The sequence below is a fragment of the Canis lupus genome, chromosome 27, assembly GCF_003254725.2.
Source record: "Canis lupus dingo isolate Sandy chromosome 27, ASM325472v2, whole genome shotgun sequence".
NCBI lineage: Eukaryota > Metazoa > Chordata > Mammalia > Carnivora > Canidae > Canis > Canis lupus.
Window position 1 is genome coordinate 27,852,141 of NC_064269.1, and position 22,393 is coordinate 27,874,533.

At 39.8% G+C, this 22,393-nt stretch overlaps 1 protein-coding gene across 7 annotated transcripts in view; it reads right to left on the reverse strand.

Moving 5' to 3' along the window:
- Window positions 1–22,393, reverse strand: part of AEBP2 (AE binding protein 2) — a 206,190-nt gene that overhangs the window by 105,645 nt on the left and 78,152 nt on the right. The window contains exons 9-11 of one of the 7 annotated variants that reach the window (XR_004809846.2): window positions 18,606–18,689; window positions 18,432–18,505; window positions 17,446–17,639 (exon numbers count right to left, since the gene is read on the reverse strand). The exons of 2 other annotated variants lie outside the window; for them this stretch is intronic. Coding sequence is in view for 4 of the 5 variants with exons in the window: in XM_049102610.1 (XP_048958567.1) it covers window positions 21,514–21,667 (154 nt within the window). In the remaining variant the exon portion in view is untranslated. Of the gene's footprint in view, window positions 1–4,842; window positions 4,966–11,690; window positions 12,104–17,445; window positions 17,640–18,431; window positions 18,506–18,605; window positions 18,690–21,498; window positions 21,668–22,393 lie in introns of those variants that run through there. 4 more of the 7 variants (XM_035707357.2, XM_049102611.1, XM_035707356.2 and 1 more) reach the window with 4 other exon arrangements.

Consider the following 22,393-nt stretch of genomic DNA (forward strand, 5'->3'; position numbering starts at 1 on the left):
CAATTCATACTTAGATTGTAGGTTATGGGGGAAGGGCAGGATGGCGGAAGAGTAGGGTCCCCAAATCACCTGTCTCCACCAAATTACCTAGAAAACCTTCAAATTATCCTGAAAATCTATGAATTCGGCCTGAGAATTAAAGAGAGACCAGCTGGAATGCAACAGTGAGAAGAGTTCGCGCTTCTATCAAGGTAGGAAGACGGGGAAAAAGAAGTAAAGAAACAAAGGCCTCCAAGGGGGAGGGGCCCGCGAGGAGCCGGGCCGAGGCCGGGGCGAGTGTCCCCAGGACAGGAGAGCCCCGTCCCGGAGGAGCAGGAGCTGCACCGACCTTCCCGGGGGAAAGGGGCTCGCGGGGAGTTGGAGCAGGACCCAGGAGGGCGGGGATGCCCTCGGGCTCCCCGGGACAGTAACAGACACCTGCGCCCCGGGAGAGTGCGCCGAGCTCCCTAAGGGCTGCAGCGCGCACGGCGGGACCCGGAGCAGCTCGGGGGGCTCGGGCGGCGGCTCCGCGGAGGGGGCTGCGCGGCCCGGGAGCGCGAATCCACCAGCGCAGGCTCCGGAGCACAGGGCGCCGGGACACAGCCCAGGATCCCGCCTCCCCCGGGACAGGCAGAGGCCGGGAGGGCCCAGGACAGCGAGGACGCTCCTGCCCCAGCTGAGCAGATCAGCGGCCCCGCCCCGGAGCATCCAGGCCCTGCAGACGGAGAGCTCAGGAGTTACTGCGGGACCCATCTATTTGCTGTCTACAAGAGACTCATTTTAGACAGAAGGACACCTACAGCCTGAAAATAAAAGGTTGGAGAACCATTTACCATTCGAATGGTCCTCAAAAGAAAGCAGGGGTAACCATCCTTATATCAGATAAATTAAAATTTACCCCGAAGACTGTAGTGAGAGATGAAGAGGGACACTATATCATACTTAAAGGATCTATCCAACAAGAGGACTTAACAATCCTCAATATATATGCCCCGAATGTGGGAGCTGCCAAATATATAAATCAATTATTAACCAAAGTGAAGAAATACTTAGATAATAATACACTTATACTTGGTGACTTCAATCTAGCTCTTTCTATACTCGATAGGTCTTCTAAGCACAACATCTCCAAAGAAACAAGAGCTTTAAATGATACACTGGACCAGATGGATTTCACAGATATCTACAGAACTTTACATCCAAACTCAACTGAATACACATTCTTCTCAAGTGCACATGGAACTTTCTCCAGAATAGACCACATACTGGGTCACAAATCGGGTCTGAGCCGATACCAAAAGATTGGGATCGTCCCCTGCATATTCTCAGACCATAATGCCTTGAAATTAGAACTAAATCACAACAAGAAGTTTGGAAGGACCTCAAACACGTGGAGGTTAAGGACCATCCTGCTAAAAGATGAAAGGGTCAACCAGGAGATTAGGGAAGAGTTAAAAAGATTCATTGAAACTAATGAGAATGAAGATACAACCGTTCAAAATCTTTGGGATGCAGCAAAAGCAGTCCTGAGGGGGAAATACATCGCAATACAAGCATCCATTCAAAAACTGGAAAGAACTCAAATACAAAAGCTAACCTTACACATAAAGGAGCTAGAGAAAAAACAGCAAATAGATCCTACACCCAGGAGAAGGAGAGAGTTAATAAAGATTTGAGCAGAACTCAACGAAATCGAGACCAGTAGAACTGTGGAACAGATCGACAGAACCAGGAGTTGGTTCTTTGAAAGAATTAATAAGATAGATAAACCATTAGCCAGCCTTATTAAAAAGAAGAGAGAGAAGACTCAAATTAATAAAATCGTGAATGAGAAAGGAGAGATCACTACCAACACCAAGGAAATACAAACGATTTTAAAAACATATTATGAACAGGTATACGCCAATAAATTAGGCAATCTAGAAGAAATGGACGCATTCCTGGAAAGCCACAAACTACCAAAACTGGAACAGGAAGAAATAGAAAACCTTAACAGGCCAATAACCAGGGAGGAAACTGAAGCAGTCATCAAAAACCTCCCAAGACACAAGAGTCCAGGGCCAGATGGCTTCCCAGGGGAATTCTATCAAACGTTTAAAGAAGAAACCATACCTATTCTCCTAAAGCTGTTTGGAAAGATAGAAAGAGATGGAGTACTTCCAAATTCGTTCTATGAGGCCAGCATCACCTTAATTCCAAAACCAGACAAAGACCCAACCAAAAAGGAGAATTACAGACCAATATCCCTGAGGAACATGGATGCAAAAATTCTCAACAAGATACTGGCCAATAGGATCCAACAGTACATTAAGAAAATTATTCACCATGACCAAGTAGGATTTATCCCTGGGACACAAGGCTGGTTCAACACCTGTAAAACAATCAATGTGATTCATCATATCAGCAAGAGAAAAACCAAGAACCATATGATCCTCTCATTAGATGCAGAGAAAGCATTTGACAAAATACAGCATCCATTCCTGATCAAAACTCTTCAGAGTGTAGGGATAGAGGGAACATTCCTCTACATCTTAAAAGCCATCTACGAAAAGCCCACAGCAAATATCATTCTCAATGGGGAAGCACTGGGAGCCTTTCCCCTAAGATCAGGAACAAGACAGGGATGTCCACTCTCACCACTGCTATTCAACATAGTACTGGAAGTCCTAGCCTCAGCAATCAGACAACAAAAATACATTAAAGGCATTCAAATTGGCAAAGAAGAAGTCAAACTCTCCCTCTTCGCCGATGACATGATACTCTACATAGAAAACCCAAAAGTCTCCACCCCAAGATTGCTAGAACTCATACAGCAAATTGGGTAGCGTGGCAGGATACAAAATCAATGCCCAGAAATCAGTGGCATTTCTATACACTAACAATGAGACTGAAGAAAGAGAAATTAAGGAGTCAATCCCATTTACAATTGCACCCAAAAGCATAAGATACCTAGGAATAAACCTAACCAAAGATGTAAAGGAGCTATTCCCTCAAAACTATAGAACACTTCTGAAAGAAATTGAGGAAGACACAAAGAGATGGAAAAATATTCCATGCTCATGGATTGGCAGAATTAATATTGTGAAAATGTCAATGTTACCCAGGGCAATATACACGTTTAATGCAATCCCTATCAAACTACCATGGACTTTCTTCAGAGAGTTAGAACAAATTATTTTAAGATTTGTGTGGAATCAGAAAAGACCCCGAATAGCCAGGGGAATTTTAAAAAAACCATATCTGGGGGCATCACAATGCCAGATTTCAGGTTGTACTACAAAGCTGTGGTCATCAAGACAGTGTGGTACTGGCACAAAAACAGACACATAGATCAGTGGAACAGAATAGAGAACCCAGAAGTGGACCCTCAACTTTATGGTCAACTAATATTTGATAAAGGAGGAAAGACTATCCACTGGAAGAAAGACAGTCTCTTCGATAGATGGTGCTGGGAAAATTGGACATCCACATGCAGAAGAATGAAACTAGACCACTCTCTTGCACCATACACAAAGATAAACTCAAAATGGATGAAAGATCTAAACGTGAGACAAGATTCCATCAAAATCCTAGAGGAGAACACAGGCAACACCCTTTTTGAACTTGGCCACAGTAACTTCTTGCAAGATACATCCACGAAGGCAAAAGAAACAAAAGCAAAAATGAACTATTGGGACTTCATCAAGATAAGAAGCTTTTGCACAGCAAAGGATACAGTCAACAAAACTCAAAGACAACCTACAGAACGGGAGAAGAGATTTGCAAATGACGTATCAGATAAAGGGCTAGTTTCCAAGATCTATAAAGAACTTATTAAACTCAACACCAAAGAAACAAACAATCCAATCATGAAATGGGCAAAAGACATGAACAGAAATCTCACAGAGGAAGACATAGACATGGCCAACATGCACATGAGAAAATGCTCTGCATCACTTGCCATCAGGGAAATACAAATCAAAACCACAATGAGATACCACCTCACACCAGTGACAATGGGGCAAATTAACAAGGCAGGAAACAACAAATGTTGGAGAGGATGCGGAGAAAAGGGAACCCTCTTACACTGTTGGTGGGAATGTGAACTGGTGCAGCCACTCTGGAAAACTGTGTGGAGGTTCCTCAAAGAGTTAAAAATAGACCTGCCCTAAGACCCAGCAGTTGCACTGTTGGGGATTTACCCCAAAGACACAGATGCAATGAAACGCCGGGACACCTGCACCCAGATGTTTCTAGCAGCAATGGCTACAATAGCCAAACTGTGGAAGGAGCCTCGGTGTCCATCGAAAGATGAATGGATAAAGAAGATGTGGTTTATGTATACAATGGAATATTCCTCAGCCATTAGAAACGACAAATACCCACCATTTGCTTCAACGTGGATGGAACTGGAGGGTATTATGCTGAGTGAAGTAAGTCAGTCGGAGAAGGACAAACATTATATGTTCTCATTCATGTGGGGAATATAAATAATAGTGAAAGGGAATATAAGGGAAGGGAGAAGAAATGTGTGGGAAATATCAGAAAGGGAGACAGAACGTAAAGACTGCTAACTCTGGGAAACGAACTAGGGGTGGTAGAAGGGGAGGAGGGCGGGGGGTGGGAGTGATTGGGTGATGGGCACTGGGGGTTATTCTGTATGTTGGTAATTTGAGCACCAATAAAAAAAAAAGAAAAAGAAAAAGAATATTGAATTAACCAAAATACGCTGAAAAAAAAAAAGATTGTAGGTTATGTGTCTATTCAAGTGACAAAGCTATTTAAAGGTATTTTCATTTAGAATGCACATAAGTTTCAAAAAATTTCCATTATCCTAGTCAACTATGTAATTTTTTAAAATATGAAGTAGTTTTAGGGGTGAGGATGGATGGATTTGGAAAGAGCTGTTCCAGTTTCACTTCTACCTTCAACCTCAGCAGATGACTTCACCTTCAACTTCTAAGATACAGTGAATTCATAGGTCAAGAACTTCTTTAGTTTCCTCAACTGTAAAATGAGAATAAGAATATCTATCACATAGGAGGAAGATTGAACAAGTTATAATTTGTGAAGCGCTTGGATCAGCAACTAGGGTGGAAAGCATTAAATGTTAACAACTATAATTATTATCCCTCAAGCTCTCCCAGCAGATCTATAAACCTACCTGTATCTGCACCTACCAATTTTCCTTTCCTTTTCCTGTTACAAGAAAAGTAATGTCCCTCCTATCTAAACCACTTGTGCGCTGGTGATTCCATGTTTTCCAGCCTTCTAACGGACATATTAGCAATTATTTTCCCTCATTTCTGAATCTTTAGCCTTGTCCTTTCCATAGATTCCCTCCCATCACAAGAAACTAAACTTTAAACTCATTAACAGGGGCAGCCAGGGTGGCTCAGCGGTTTAGTGCCGCCTTCAGCCCAGGGTGTGATCCTGGAGACCCGGGCTTGAGTCCCACGTCAGGCTCCCTGCATGGAGTCTGCTTCTCCCTCTGCCTGTGTCTCTGTCTCTGTCTCTGTCTCTCTCTCTCTCCTTGTGTGTGTCTCATGAATAAATAAATAAAATCTTAAAAATAAAATAAACTCATTAACATTTCCACTGCAATAAATCCATATTATAATACCTTTTTCACTTTTTAGGCAGATTGTTGCTAATTGCTAGTTCTGGCCCCAAACTGAACCCATGATCTCCACATCTATCTGTTCCCGGAGACCCTTGGTTCAGGTTCTCTGAGGCCCCCAATCTCCAATATCTACCATGAAATTAATACATTTCTCCTGTGTTAGTCAGGAAAAAGTAGGTTACCTTGCAGCAAGGAACAACCCCTACTGTCGGTAGCTTAAAACGATTAAGATTTCTTTCTTATTCAAATTGTATATCCACTGCCTGTCACTGGGGCCTCTGATCCATGCTTCCTCAGTCAGGGACCCAGAGTGAAAACCTGCTAGTCACCACAGCAGTGGAAAGAAGAGAAAAAGGGAAATTTTGCTCCAGCTTTTAAATGTTTCCTTGAAACATCGCCTTAAATGTTTACTTGAAAGTATATGTTATTTCCACTCAAATTTCATATACCTGTAATTCAAAGGGATGAAATATAATCCACCATGCACTCACTCAGGAGGACAGGAGAGACAGTGATGCATAGCCATATGTCTACAAAATTGGAAATGATGAGCCACCCATATGTCTATGACATCTCCTTGTGGCTAACAAAGAGGAAAATAACTGCTGTTGTCTTTTGACCTTATCCAACTTTTACTAATATTCCCCTGAAAGACAAGTTACATATACATTATACCTTCAGAGACTACATTCCAAGATCCCCAGGAAATGCCTGAAATTGTGGATAGCACCGAACTCTATATATACCATGTTTTGTCCTATACATATGTATCTACGATCTAGTTTAATTACTAATTAGGCAAAGTAAGAGATTAACAACAGTGATCAGGGGCACCTGGGTGGCTCAGTGGTTGAGTGTCTGCCTTTGGCTCAGGTCATGATCTCTGGGTTCTGGAATGAAGCCCTGCATGGCGGTGGGGGGGGGGGGGCTCCCTGCTCAGTGGGGAGCCTGCTTCTCCCTCTCCGTCTGCCTGCTGCTCCCCCTGCTTGTGCTCTCTCTCTCTCTCTCTGTCAAATAAATAAATAAAATCTTTAAAAAATCATTTACAACTGCATCAAAAACATGAAATACTTAGGGATAATTTTTTTAGCTTTTATTTATATTTGTATATTTTTTATTGGAGTTTGATTTGCCAACATATAGTACAACACCCAGTGCTCATTCCATCAAGTGCCCCCCACCCCAGTGCCTGCCAGCCAGCCACCCCAACCTCCCCACCCACCCCCCTTTCTACTACCCTTAGGGATAAATTTAAACATATACATAACTTAGCCAAAGAAAACCATAAAATACAACCAAAAGAAATTTTTTTTTAAAAAGAGAGAGAGAGAAAGATGTTGTATGTATCAGTAAGAAGCCAATATTGTTAACTGGTTAATATTGATCTACAGATTCAAGACTACCCCAATCAAAATCATAACAAGTCTGTTTAAACTAACAAGTTTGTTCTCAAGCAAACTAACTCTCTCTCTCTAAAATGTATATGGAAATACAAAACAAACAAAACAAAACACACAAAAAAATAAGAATAGCCAAAAACAATCTTGAAAAAAAGGAACAAAGTTGAAAGACTTCCACCACCTGATTTCAAAATTTACTCTAAAGTTACTGTGATCAAGAGAATAAGGTATTGGAATAGGGATAAACAATAAAATCAATATGATAGAACAGAGTACAGTAATAAATTCACTCATACAAGATCAATCGATCTTTGACAAAGGGGTCAAGGCAATCCAATGGAGGAAAATAGTGTCTTCAACAATTGATACTAGAACAATTGGGTATTAAATAGAAAAAAATGAACTCAGACTTCATGCTATACACAAAACTTAACTTGAAATGGCATGCATGTAAAATGTAAATGTAAAAGCCAAAACTATAAAACTTTAGAAGAAAACATAGGAAAAAAATCTTTAATACCCTGAGGTAGGCAAAAATATTTTTGACTAGGACACAAAACACAAACCATTAAAAAAAAAAGAGCAAATACATTGGATTTCAAAAAAATTAAAAACTCATTTTTCAAAAGATATTATAAAAAAAATTAAAAAGCAAATTGCGCTACATATATATACATCTACCTGACCAAAAAGAAAGTGTGTCTAAGATATATAGTAAACTCTTACAAGATAATAATTAAGAAACAGACAAAAAAGCTAATTTAAAAATAAGCAAAAACTTTGAACACAAACTTTAAAGAAGCATACAAGTGGCTACTACATATATGAAAAGATGCTCAATATCATTCGTCATCAGGGAAGTACAAAATAAAAGTGCAGAGATAATACAACACTACACACTAGACACCAGTTAAAATGGTTAAATTAAAAATGCAAACAAGGGGCAGCCTGGGTGGCTCAGTGGTTTAGCGCCTGCCTTCAGCCCAGGGCGTGATCCTGGAGACCCGGAATCAAGTCCCACATTGGCTCCAGGCGTGAAGCCTGCTTCTCCCTCTGCCTCTCTCTCTCTCTCTCTCTCTCTCTCTCTGTGTGTGTGTCTCTCTTTCTCTGCCTCTCATGAATAAATAAATAAAATCTTAAAAAAAAAAAAAAAAAAGAAAACTTCTTGGGATGATGGGAACATTCTGCACCCAGGCCTAGATCTTGGTTTCTAAGTATTCTCTCCTTTAAAAGGAAGCAGAGCTCCTTGGAAAAATACTCAGGGAAAGTGCAAAGTGAACAAAGAAAGTATAAGTTGAGTCTTGAACAATTCCTTGTGCCAGAAAGGAAGTACTCACCAAATGGGGACATGTCAAAAAAGAAAGATAAGAGACAGAAGAATGCCAACAAATAAATATATAAAGATGACAGAAATAGAGAACTATCATTTTGTAACTACCATATTCATAAGTGACTCAGGCTATAATTATGAATGGATATTAAAACCACTGGATTGGGCAACCCTGGTGGCCCAGCAGTTTAGCGCCATCTTCAGCCCAGATTGTGATCCTGGAGACCCGGGATCAAGTCCCAGGTTGGGCTTCCTGCGTGGAGCCTGCTTCTCCCTCTGCCTGTGTCTCTGCCTCTCTCTCTCTGTGTCTCTCATGAATAAATAAATAAAATCTTAAAAAAAAAAAACACTTGGATAAAAAACAGATAGAAAACAGAATTTAAAGAAACACAGCAGACAATAGCTTGCTGAATGATTAACATCAATAATAACTGGACAAACTGCTATCATGTACTTCCTTGTATATCACACTGAAATGGCCAAAACATCACCTATGTATTACTGTACATATTGCTGTGGGTAAATGCTCCTGCTGAATCTAAAGAAAGCTGTTGGACAAATCTAAATTGAGGGATATTCTATAAAATAACTGGCCTGGACACTTCAAAACCTGTCAGTGTCATGAAAGACAAAAAGTAGTAGTAATAATAATAATAATAATAAAGCTACCAAACTATACTGTCTAGCCTAAAGGGGATTTAAAGAGACATAACAAGGGGTGCCTGGGTGGCTCAGTCAGGCACCAAACTCTTGATTTCAGCTCGGGTTATGTTCTCAAGGTTGTGGGATCAAGCCCTGTGTCAGGCTCCACTCCATACTTGGGGCAGAGTCTACTTGGGTTTCTGTCTTTCCCGCTCCCTCTGCCACTCCTTCTGTTTGCATGTGTGTTCTCTCTCAATTATCAAATAAATAAATAAATAAATAAATAAATAAATCTTTAAAAATAAATAAACAAAAATAAAGAGCCATAACAAGTAAATGTACTGCTTGCTTCTTGGTTGGGTCCTTCTTTTATAATAGCTATAAATGTCCCTAGGACAACTGGGGGATATTGAACAGGATTAGATAATATTGTTGCACTAATATTAAATTTCTTGAATGTAATTAATTTATCTTCTTAGGAGATACAGTCTGAAATATTTAGGGGTGATGCCTACAAATAGCACTCAAATAGCTCAGCAAAATTTATGTATATGAAACCAGGGAAGAACAGAGAAGCAAGTGGGACAAAATGAAAAAAAAAAAAAGTGAAGAAAAAAACAAAACTTCATTGTGAGAAACAAAAGAACATTTAAATAAATGAAAAAGATACAACATGTCCCTGGGTAGGAAAATTCACTATTGTCAAGATGTGAATCCTGCACAAATTAATATATTTATTTCAGTTCCAATTAAAATACTAATGGGGGATGCTTGTATGGCTCAGTGGGTGATCCTTCAGTTCAGGGTGTGATCCAGGGGTCCTGAGATCGAGTCTCGCATCAGGCTCCCCACGGGGAGCCCACTTCTCCCTCTGCCTATGTCTCTGCCTCTCTCTCTGTGTCTCTCATGAATAAATAAATAAAATCTTTAATTAAAAAAAACAATGGATTTTTTTCATAGTAAAAATACTGTATTTCTCTATTAATTTGAAATGTCACTTTTCTTATATAATACTTTCTATATGATAAAAGTGGCACTTCAATGAAGAATTTAAGTTTATAATTTAAATAGTACTGGTTAACTGTCAAAAGCAGGGGACAAGAGATGGACCCCAGCTTCAAAATATATATTTTAAAAATATCAATTGCATTACAGAGTGAAAAAAAATTTTTTAGACTTTATTTATTTATTTATTTGTGTATTTTAGAGCACACCAGCAGGAGGAAAAGCAGATGGGGAGGAAGAGGGAGACAGAATCTGAAGCAGAGTCCACACTGAGCACAGAACCCATCTCGAGGCTCAATGCCAAAACCAAGAATCAGACGCTTACCTGACTGAGCTACCAGGTGCCTCCAGAGTCAAAAATTTTAAAGCCATTTCTTCAACAAAAAATAAGGGGAGGAAGGAAACAGAAGATATGGAGGGCAAATCTACAGATTAAAAGAAACTTTAATTTGTAACAAACAAAAGCAATGTATGGATCTTACTAGATTCCTAATTTCAAACTTTTGAAAATAATTATAATTAGGAAAATGACACTGAATGATGGATATTAGGATTCTTTACCTAAATTCTTTACTTGTGATAATGGTCTTGTGGTTATGTGTTAAAAAAATGAAACCCTTATGGGCAGCCCAGGTGGCTCAGCGGTTTAGCACCACCTTCAGCCCAGGGCCTGATCCTGGAGACCGGGGATGGAGTCCCACATTGGGCTCCCTGTGTGAAGCCTGCTTCTCCCTCTGCCTGTGTCTCTGCCTCTCTCTCTCTCTCTCTCTCTCTCTCTCTGGGTCTCTCCTGAATAAATAAAATCTTAAAAAAAAAAAAAGAAACCCTTATCTTTTAGAGATACATCCCTAAATATCAACAGATTAAATGATATTCAGATTCTGAAATTTGCTTCAAAATGTCCCAAGAAAAAAAACAAAAAACAAAACAACAACAAAAAAAAATGTCCCAAGAGGGTCTGGAAGCAGACATTCATAGAATAAGATTGGCCACATATTGATATATACTAAAGCTGAGTGATGGGTACCACAGATTCACTATGCTTCTCTCCGTACTCTTAAATATGCTTGAAATCTTACATAATTTTTTTTCAAAATGAAACCAAGAAATAACCTGTAGTAAACTTACTGATATCGGATGGGAAAGCACTTTCTACATATTAACAAGAAAAGACCCATGATGAAAAAGATTGAGATATGATTTAAAATCTGCATAAAAATAACAGAAGTTAGATAAACATTTCCTGCAGCATACAAGAGAAAAGGATGAATATTCTTACATAGATGAATAATAAAATAAGAATTACAACTGGTCAATAAGCACAATAATATACCCAAGCTTTATTTTATTTTTTTTTTTTATTTATGATAGTCACAGAGAGAGAGAGAGGCAGAGACACAGGCAGAGGGAGAAGCAGGCTCCATGCACCGGGAGCCCGACGTGGGATTCGATCCCGGGTCTCCAGGATCGCGCCCTGGGCCAAAGGCAGGCGCCAAACCGCTGCGCCACCCAGGGATCCCTATACCCAAGCTTTATTGAAGTAAAATAAATATAAATTAAAGCAATGAGCTGCCCTTTATACTTATTTTTTTTATTTTAATGACAATATTCAGGATGGGAAGGGTATTTAAAAAACAATGCTACATACCATTTCTAGAATGCAAATAACAAAAAACACTAAAACTAAAATATGTTATCTACTCTTTGAGAAAATAATTCCCATTATAAGAATTTAATTTAGGGAAGTAACCAAATACATACTCAAAGTTTTCAGTTCAAAGATGTTTCATGGAAGTAGTATTTATACTGGTGAGACACTGAAACTAAAATAACAACAGGGACCTGCACACACTAACAATGGAGTATCACATCAATACTAAGAGCTCATTGATGTGAAGGTGCTCAACATATCCACGATCCTTTATTAACCTAATGTGGAAAAATAAAATCTGTGTAGATACATCTAAACATCCTCATAAATTGATATCTAACATATTAACAAAACATGATTAGGGGGTGCCTGGGTGGCTCAGTCGGTTAAGCATCTGACTCTTGATTTCAGCTCAGGTCATGATCTCAGGGTCCTTAGATAGAGCCCCATGTTGCACTCTATGCGGAGCATGGAGCTTGCTTAAGATTCTCTCCCTAAAAAAAATAAATAATAAATTAATTAATTAATTAATTAATTAAAAAGATTCTCTCCCTATCTCTCTGTCCCTCCCTCTTTTTTAAATTTAATTTTTTAGACATGATTATATTATAAATTTTTGCTTATTTTTGTCTGTATTTCCTAAATTCTCTACATTGAATATATTACTTCCATATTTAGAAATTTTCAAGAAAATTACTTCATACTTTGGAAAATGTACTTGATTGGCTAGGAATTATTCTAGTTTTTTGTTCTTTTACCAAGGGGCTCAAATAAAAAGAAATATAGGGCAGCCCCAGTGGCTCAGTGGTTTGGCGCCACCTTCAGCCCAGGGTATGATCCTGGAGACTGGGGATCGAGTCCCACGTCGGGCTCCCTGCATGAAGCCTGCTTCTCCCTTTGCCTATGTCTCTGCCTCTCTCTCTCTCTCATGATGAATAAATAAAAAAAAAAAAAAAAGAAAGAAATATAAATGAACACTACTGAAAATGAAGTCACCATTTTTTCTTGTTATTTTAAGTAAAAATTTAACTATTTGGAGTGTTACCATTTTTCTGAAATGTGGGCCTGTTTTCTCCCCTCAAAGTATAATCTACACAACTTAATTTCAGATTTGATATTTATTTCCTCTTTATGAATTAGATAATCCTATAAACCAAGAAGGAAATCCTTCACACATGATATACTGTCTCCTATTGGGTCAATCAGCCTGGCTGGGTCATGTCCCTGAAACGATCATTGATTAAGGACCAAAACCTTCCTCTTCAATACTCTGTACATATGAGGCTGCAAATAACTTAAGAGGTCTCCACCAAATTCCCAAATCTTATCCTAAGTTTTCTTCTTACTTTCCTCTGCCTTACCTGGGTGAAAAACACAAGCTATCCTAATTTCTCCCCTTAATCATGGCCAACAGAACATTTCTCAGCTAGTTGTACGGCACCTAGCAAAAATTAGTTTAGGTGTTTCTCATTAGATAAAAAAAGGAAATCTACAAACACAAAATTGAAGCAGTTTGCACAAACTGTGGCTGTATATGGAAGTTGTTTAAGCCAAGGAGGCAAGTAAGATTTGTCAAAAATAATAGCCTTCCAAAGCCAGCTGTACTCCAGTGCTTTCTCACAGTTGAATTGTCTCCATTCTTGATCACTAATGCCCTTAACGGGTTCTTAGATTTGTAAATTTTAAAAGAACTCTAGAGATAAAGTCTAACATTATCACAGCACCATCATTCGCTTAACAAATACTTCTGAGCATTTGCTATGGGCCACACACTATCAGGAGAAAAGAGTACTTGTAGATAAAGGATTTTTTTTCTTGCTGCCCCTTCTAAATATTCTATAAACTCAATATACCTCTGTATATACTCTAGGCCTTGACCTAATCTTGAATTGATTTTTTATAGAAATAAATAGATACCACTACATTTTTAATGAAAAGTGAGCATCATGATTTAGAGGATACTCCTGGGAGATCTCTGGGTGGCTCAGCGGTTTAGCGCCTGCCTTTGGCCCAGGGCGCGATCCTGGAGTCCCAGGATCGAGTCCCGCGTTGGGCTCCCTGCATGGAGCCTGCTTCTCCCTCTGCCTGGGTCTCTGCCTCTCTCTCCCCCTATGTCTATCATGAATAAATAAATAAATAATCTTAAAAAAAATAGAGGATACTCCTTTACACATTACCTTTTAGGAACTACTGAAAAAAAAATAAGAAATACCTATGTCAGACTATGAAATTCTTCAAAGAGGAAAGATCAAATTGCAAACCTTACCAGAAATGAATTCATTTTCCTGCCTCCTTCTGACCCAGCTGAGTTTTAAATAAGCCTGATAATATCTTACTTTAAATAGACTTCAGCTGGGGCACCTGGGTGGCTCAGTTAAGCATCCGACTTGATTTCAGCTCAGACCATGATCACAGGGTTATGAGATGGAGTCCTCCCTCAGGCTCAGTGCTGAGCATGGAGTCTGCTTAAGATTTTCTTTCCCTCTGCCCCTCCTGTCCTGCTCACACTCTCTCTCTTTCTCAGAAAAGAAAAGAAAAAGATTATATATATATATATATATATACTTTAGTTATAACACACATTAGTTGTTCAGTATTACAGATTACAAAATTATTTTTCTTAAAGATTTTATTTATTTATTCATGATAGACACAGAGAGAGAGAGGCAGACACACAGGCAGAGGGAGAAGCAGGCTCCATGCAGGGAGCCTGATGTGGGACTCGACCCCAGGGCCCCGGGATCACTCCTTGAGCTGAAGGCAGACACTTAACCAATGAGCCACTCAGGTGCCCCAGATTACAAAATTCTTATTAACAGAAAGAAAGACTCCCACCACATGCATGCATGTGCTTTCTCTCTCTCTCTCTAAAATATATAAATCTTTTAAAAAATTATAATGCCTCATACTTTAAGCAAAATATGCAGAATAACAACCACTATTTTCAATTTTCATCATGAATTTAAATAAAGGGCAAAAAATTGCTTCTTAAAAAGTTGATTTGAGGAAGTCTTCTATACTCCTTCAATAACAATTTATTAAACATCTTTTAAAATATATATTATGCTAGAAACTGAAAAAGACAGATAAATATAACACAAGTCAGCAATAATAACATTAGCATATTAGCATATTTATGACTTTGGCCTTCTGACTTTGTTGACAATTTTATGACTGTGTCACTGAAGAATGTTCTGGATCAATGTATTCATTAAACTCCCACATGAAGAGGGCCACCTGGATGGCTCAGTGGTTGAGCATCTGCCTTCTGCCCAGAGTGTAATCCTGGAAGTCCCAGGATCAAGTCCTGCATTGGGCTCCCTGCTTAGAGTCTGCTTCTCCCTCTGCCTGTCTCTGCCTCTCTCTCTGTGTCTCTCATGAATAAATAAATAAAATCTTATTTAAAAAAAGAAAAAGAACCTCAGGCATAAAGTGAGTAATGCTCAAAGACAATCACTGCACCAGAAGGAAACTTCCATTCTTTCCCTTCCTAGCCCCTTATGTACTATTGTGCTAGTCACTGACCCATCAGTACAAACAGAAGGAGACAGACACCAGAGGGGTAAACTGATGGCGCTAAGTCACAAAGCTGACAGGAATTAGCAGTTACAACTATCTTCTGGCTCACTCCCCATCATTCACATTCACTGAAGGGTCTGCACTTGCCTCAAAACGTAGTCTTGGTCTGCACTGCTACTCTTCATGATCATTCTGATTCCAAAGTGCAGGTAAGGGATTAGTGATTAGTGGCACACTCTAGCCTCTCAGTTACCCAACTTTCTCACATCCAGGGATCACATCTTCACTCTCACCTCAATCACCCACTCTCAGAGTGATTGGTTGGATATTTAATGTAGCAATTGATGGATCGGGAGCAAGGTCTTAATTTCAAGCATCCCTCTGACGAAACTCCTGCCTTTCCAGTTCATTTCCACTAGAGGCAATGAGTCCAATAGTTCTTCAACCTCACCAAAACCTATGATCTCTGGACTTTTCACTCCCTACTCAAATTGGATTCCATAGACTACATATTTTCCTAGGAATCTCTTCCTCCATCCTACCTGCCTAATAAAATCCAAGTTCAAGTTAAAACCAACCCTCCACTAATTCCATACCTGTACCCACATAGCTCTCCATGGCTGGAAAATGTACACAATAATGGGATCTGCTCTCACTTCAAAGTTAGGATGACAAACCCCATGTTATTTCAGTGCTATCTAGCATTTCTATTACATTCCTTATTTCATTCACTCTTCCAGATAATTTTCAGACCTTGACTTCTCTTCCTGAAAGAGAGAAGAATGGAAAACATCCAACTGTCTACTCACTACTGGCACTTGGATGTCTAACAAAGTTAACCAAACTCAATTTCTCCACCGAAACTCATTCTTGTTAAGTCTTCCCCAACCGTTTACTCAGTTGCTCAAATAGCCTTAGAGTCACCCCTACACACACACACACACACACACACACTCTCTCTCTCTCTCTCTTTCTCTCTCTCTCTCTCTCTCTTCATCTCATGCCCATTCTTGTCAACCTCTGTTGAAGCCATCATTTCTTTCCTCAACTCATACAAAACCCCCAGTAGCTCTCCCTGCTTCCACTCTTGTGTGAATAATACACTTTGAGGACACCTGGGTGGCTCAGCGGTTTAGCACCTACCTTCAACCCAGGACGTGATCCTGGAGTTCTGGGATCGAGTCCCACATCGGGCTCCCTGCATGGAGCCTGCTTCTCCCTCTGCCTATGTCTCTGCCTCTCTACCTCTCTCTGTGTTTCTCATAAATAAATAAATAAAAATCTTTAAACACACACACACACACACACTTTGTTTCCCATGAAGCAACCAGTAATCCTTTTAAGGTTAAGTCCTATCACTTTATTCGCCTGCTCAACACCCTCCAGTGACTCTGGTCATATTGAGAATAAAACTCACAGCACTCTCTAATGGCTTATGAAGCCCTAAATTAACAGTTAGCAAACTAGGGCCAATGTGAAAAATCTGGCCGATGGCATGTTTTTGTTAAAAAAAGGCTTTTCTGGAATACACCCAGGCCCATTTGTGTATGTAACACCTTTGGCTGCTTTTCTGCTACAAGGTCAAATATTAGCAGCTATGACAGAGACCTGAAAGCACCCAAATATCTTTAAGAAAAAAGTCTGATGTGCCTCTGGTCTCCCCTCATTCGTTATGTTCCTGCCACACTGGCCGGCTCTCCCCACACAGCTGGCCAAGCCCACTCTCACTACAGCCCTAGGTACATACAGCCTCTGCCCAGAACATGCTTCTCCCACATGTGCCATGTTAGGCCTCTCTGCTCAAACATCACTGCTGTAAAGAGAACTCCCCTGACAGTGCTAATGAAAACAGCACCCTACCTTTCTAGCTCCTCCTTCAGCTTTACTTCTCTTCATAGCCCTCATCATTGGCCTCATATATGTTATTGTCTTATACCTTACTTCCCCATACAATATTAAGTTCCACGAGGGCAGATTTTCTGTTCTATTCATTCCGGTATCCCCAGAACACTGCACATAGTAGGAATTCAGTAAGTACTGAACAACTGGATTTTCTTGATCCTCATTTGATCCTTCCTTTTTGCTCATTTGATTCTCTTTTCTTTGAGTTCCTCTACTTTGACTAGATTGTAGAAGAAAAAGAAAACTCATTAAAAAAAATCATAAAATCATAAAAATGAGACTACTGTACTTTAATTTTGCCCAAGAATGCTTAATGTAAAACGATATAAATTACATAACACACAAACTGAAAATATATCCCTGACCCTTCTATATACTTAACTCTCTTGTACGGTAATGATGCCAAAGCAATGGATAAATCGATAGCAGATTACTATTTATTTCTAACTGTTTGAACTTCCGGTTTCTATTCTGGCATGTAAGGAGTTTGGAAGTCATCACTCTGTCCTAACAAGTAAAAAAGCTGAATTGTAAATCAACAACTCTTCTTAGATCCATCAGAGAAGTGAGATCACAGAAGCCACTGCTCCCAAAAATGTAGAGAAAGACCTGTAGACAGAGAGAATCACAACTTAAGTGGAACAGAAACCTCCAAGGGAACCAGTACTGGGGTAGAAAAATCTAAACCGTAATTGGCAAATTGCTAAGGCTCAGCGTGGACAAGTCTGAGAGATAAAAACTCCAAGGGGACCCAGTCTTAGGGAAGCCCCTCCCACAGTTTTCTAAGTTTTACCTCCAGGAGTTCTAACAGATTCTCAGAGTGAAAACAGAGAAAAGTCCTCTCCTGCTGTTGGCAGGAGGAGGGGGAAAGTAGACATTTTGAAATATACCCAAAGCATTTTTCAATTCTTCTTTTATTTATTTTTTTTAAAGATTTTTATTTATTTATTCATGAGAGACACAGAGAGAGAGAGGCAGAGACAGAGGCAGAGGAAGAAGCAGGTTCCATGCAGGGAGCCCGATGCGGGACTTGATCCATCTCCAGGATCAGGCTGTGGGCTGAAGGCAGCGCTAAACCACTGAACCACCTGGGCTGTCCTCAATTCTTCTTTTAAAAGAAAAATATTAAAAAAAAAAAAAGAAAAAAAATTTTTTTATTTGAGAAAGAGAGACAGCAGAGCAGTGAGGAGGGATAGAGGGAGAAGCAGACCCCCTGTGGAGCAGGGAGCCCAAAATAGAGCACAATCCTAGGCCCTAAGATCGTAACCTGAGCCAAAGGCAGACACTTTACCGACTGAACCACTCAGGCACCCCAGCAGTGTTCAATTCTTAACAAGACCTGTCCTCAAGGGAAATTATTTTACCAGAGCCGAAACGTACAAAGTTTTACAAGAACCTAACTGATCTGGGAGACGTCTTCCAGGTGGGATAAGGTCAATACCCAACTCCAGCCTCCTCCAGCCTTCCTGCCCCACCTGAGGAAGGAGAAACACGAAGTACTTGTGAAGGTCATAGCCTAGGGCACATGTCACCTAAGCGATTGGTCTATAACACACTTCCCCCTTCCCTGCATACCTCACTACCATGTTGCTGATGCCTATTCACCACAGTTCTTTGTACCAGGCACATCATGTCCAGCTTTCAACAATTACATGGACACTAAAAGGCAAAAAGCACATCTTAAAGAGACAGAACAAGCATCAGAACCAGACTCATCAGATACAGAAAGCATGTTGGAATTATTTGATTGGGAAATCTAAAAAAGTAATACATATTAATATGCTAATGAAAAAAGTAGACAACATTCAAGAAGACATGGGTAAAGTAGGAGGAGATGGAAATTAACAGAATCAAGAAGAAATGCTAGAAATCAAAAACACTATAAAAGAAATGCTGAGAGACTTTGATGGGCTCATTAGCAGACTGGACACAGTTGAGGAAAGCATCTGTGAGCTTGGGGATATGTCAATAGAAATTTCCAAAAGTGAAATGTAAAGGAAAAAAGAAAAGAAAAAGGGAATAGAATTTCCAAGGACTGTGAGACAACTACAAAGGCATAGTATACATGTAATGGGAATATAAGAAGAGAGAGAAAAAAACAGAAGAAATATGTGAGGCAATGGAGACTGAGAATTTCCTAACATTAATGTCAGACAGCAAAGCACAGATACAGGCAACTCAAAGGACAAGTAGGATAAATGCCCAAAAAATTTATAACCAGGCATATCATATTCAAACTGTGGAAAATCAAAGATAAAGGAATGTTCTGGAGAGAAGCCCCGTACAAAAGAATACCTTCACTATAGAGGAGCAGGATAAGAGTAACATTAGACATTTCCTCAGAAGCCACACAATTAAGGAAAGTAGAATGAAATATTTAAAGTGTTGAGAGAAAAAAATAATATTAAAAGTATTGGGAGGAAAAAAAAAAGCTAGAATTCTATATAATCTCAAACTATCCTTCAAAGTGAAGGAGACAAATACCAGATGATTTCACTTGAGATGTGAAATCTAAAAAACAAAATAAATGAACAAAATAGAAACAGACTCCTAGATACAGAGAACAATCTGGTTGCCAGAAGGGAAGGTGGGGTGGGATGGGCAAAATAGAGGGCAAAATAGATTAAGAAGTACAAACTTCTAGTTATAAAGTAAGTAAGTGACAGGGGTGCAACTGTCCAGCAAAGAGAATGCAATTTAACAATATGGTAACAATTTTGTGTGGTGACATACAGTGGCTAGATTTACCATGGTGATCACTTCATAATGTATACATATATGTTGAAGCACTGTGTCATATACCTGATACTAATATAATATTATATGTCAACTACACTTCAATTTAAAAAAAAAAAAAAAAAAACAGGGGCCCCTGAGTGGCTCAGTGGTTGAGCATCTTGCCTTTGGCTCAGGTCATGATCCCGGGGTCCTGGGATCAAGTCCTACATCAGGTTCCACACAGGAAGCCTGCTTCGCCCTCTGCCTATCTCTCTGCCTCTCTCTCTGTGTCTCTCATGAATAAATAAAATCCTTTAAAAAAATAAAGTTGAAATGCCTTCTTTTTTTTTTTTAATTTATTTATGATAGTCATACAGAGAGAGAGAGAGAGAGAGAGGCAGAGACATAGGCAGAGGGAGAAGCAGGCTCCATGCACCAGGAGCCTGACGTGGGATTCGATCCCGGGTCTCCAGGATCGCGCCCTGGGCCAAAGGCAGGCGCCAAACTGCTGCGCCACCCAGGGATCCCTGAAATGCCTTCTCAGGCAAACAAAACTTGAGGGAATTTGTGGGCAGTAATGTGCTTTGCAAGAAATATTAAAAATTATTCAAGGGGCACCTGGCTGGCTCAGGTGATTGAGTGTGTGACTCTTGATCTTGGGGTTGTGAGTTTGAGCTGCACAGTGGGTGCAGAGCTTAACGTAAAAATAAATAACATATTAGGAAAAAAAGTTCTTCAGATAAAAAGAAATGATATAGATCAGAAACTCAGATCTGCATAAAGGAAGAACATTAGAGAAGTAATAAGTGAAGAAAAAAATACTTCCACTTTTTTTTAACCATTTTTAGCTTGTTATATATCATGAATTAAAGGTAACTTCAAAAAAATGTTTTTAAGTAATTTCAATCCTTAGGCGATCAGAGTTGCATTAGTAAGTGGAAATAGTTTAGAAGCAGACAAGAAGACGAGGAAAACTTGGTTAAGATTTCCTTGACGCCAATTTTTTTTTCTGAGATGCTTATTTAAGGCTTTAATAGAGCTTTGACAAATACACTCAAATAATTAACCACTTATCAAAAAGGCTTAGTAATGGGGCACCTGGGTGGCTCAGTCAGTTAAGCGCCCAACTCTTGATTTCAGCTCCGGTCATGATCTCAGGGTCATGAGACTGCATGTCAGGCTCCATGCTGAGCATGGAACCTGCTTAAGAGTCTCTCTCTCGAGACATCTGGGTGGCTCAATGGTTGAGCATCTGCCTTTGGCTCAGGGTGTGATCCCGGACTCCTGGGATTGAGTCCCACATCGGGCTCCCTGCATGGAGCCTGCTTTTCCCTCTGCCTGTGTCTCTGCCTCTCTCTGTGTGTGTCTCTCATGAATAAATAAATACAATCTTTAAAAAAAAAAAAAAAAAAAGAGATAGGGCAGCACCTGGGTGGCTCAGTCAGTTAGGCAGTTGACCCTTGACTCTTGATTTTGGCTCAGGTCATGATCTCTTGGTTTCAAAATGGAGCCCGAAGTCAGGCTCAGAGCTGGGCTTGGAGCCTGCATAAGATTCTCTCTCCCTCTCCTCCCACCCCTCCTCCCCCCACCCGCCACCTCCCCCACAGCTCACACACAAGCACACCAACTCTCTCTCTCTAAAAATAAATAAATAGATAGTAAGTAAAACATTAGGAGAACTAAAAGGGTAAAGAACAAATGATTAGTTTTTTATTTTCTCCAAGGGATGGATGAAATGATCCTAGAAGTGCATTTTAAAAGTGCTTCAAGGGGATCCCTGGGTGGTGCAGTGGTTTAGCGCCTGCCTTTGGCCCAGGGCGGGATCCTGGAGACCCGGGATCGAATCCCACGTTGGGCTCCCGGTGCATGGAGCCTGCTTCTCCCTCTGCCTGTGTCTCTGCCTCTCTCTCTCTGTGTGACTATCATAAATAAATAAAAAAAAAAAATTAAAAGTACTTCAACCTCCAATCTCATAATATGGCATCTAGGTTGACTCACTGGCCCATATTCCCAGTCCCAGGAAATGCCTACTACACATATCTTTGTTGCTATGATTCACTTCTGTATTTTCCTTTTCCCATTTTTTTTCCTAGCAAAGATGGTAAAATTTGAACTGATATTAACTAAATTTGCTTTGAATTTCTGACTCATGTTCAAATTTCCTTATAAACTATAAATATCAACTACCTTCTCTGTACTAAATATTGTCCTCTATTTTAGGAAATATTCTCTATGTTGCTAAATTCCTAAGTGATTTGCACAATGTCAAAAATAAGTCATAATGCTGAAGGCAAGAAACAATTTTTGGCTCTGTCCCATGGTAATGAGGCTATATTTTTCCCTATTTGGAAATACAACTAGGTAGGACTTGTCTGCCTATGGACATACCATAAGGAAAAGACCACTTAAAAAAATGTAATTTGTTTTAGAGAGAGAGAGTATGCACAGGGATGGAGATGAGCACAGGAGAGAGAGAGAGAATCTCAAGCAGACTCCCCACTGAGCATGAAGCCCAATAAGGGGCTCAATCTCACAATCTGAGATCACAACTTGAGCCTAAGTCAAGAGTCGGACATTCAACCAACTGAGCCACCCTGCCTTCCCCAAGGCAAGGCCACTTTTAAGTGCTTTAAGGACATTTTTGA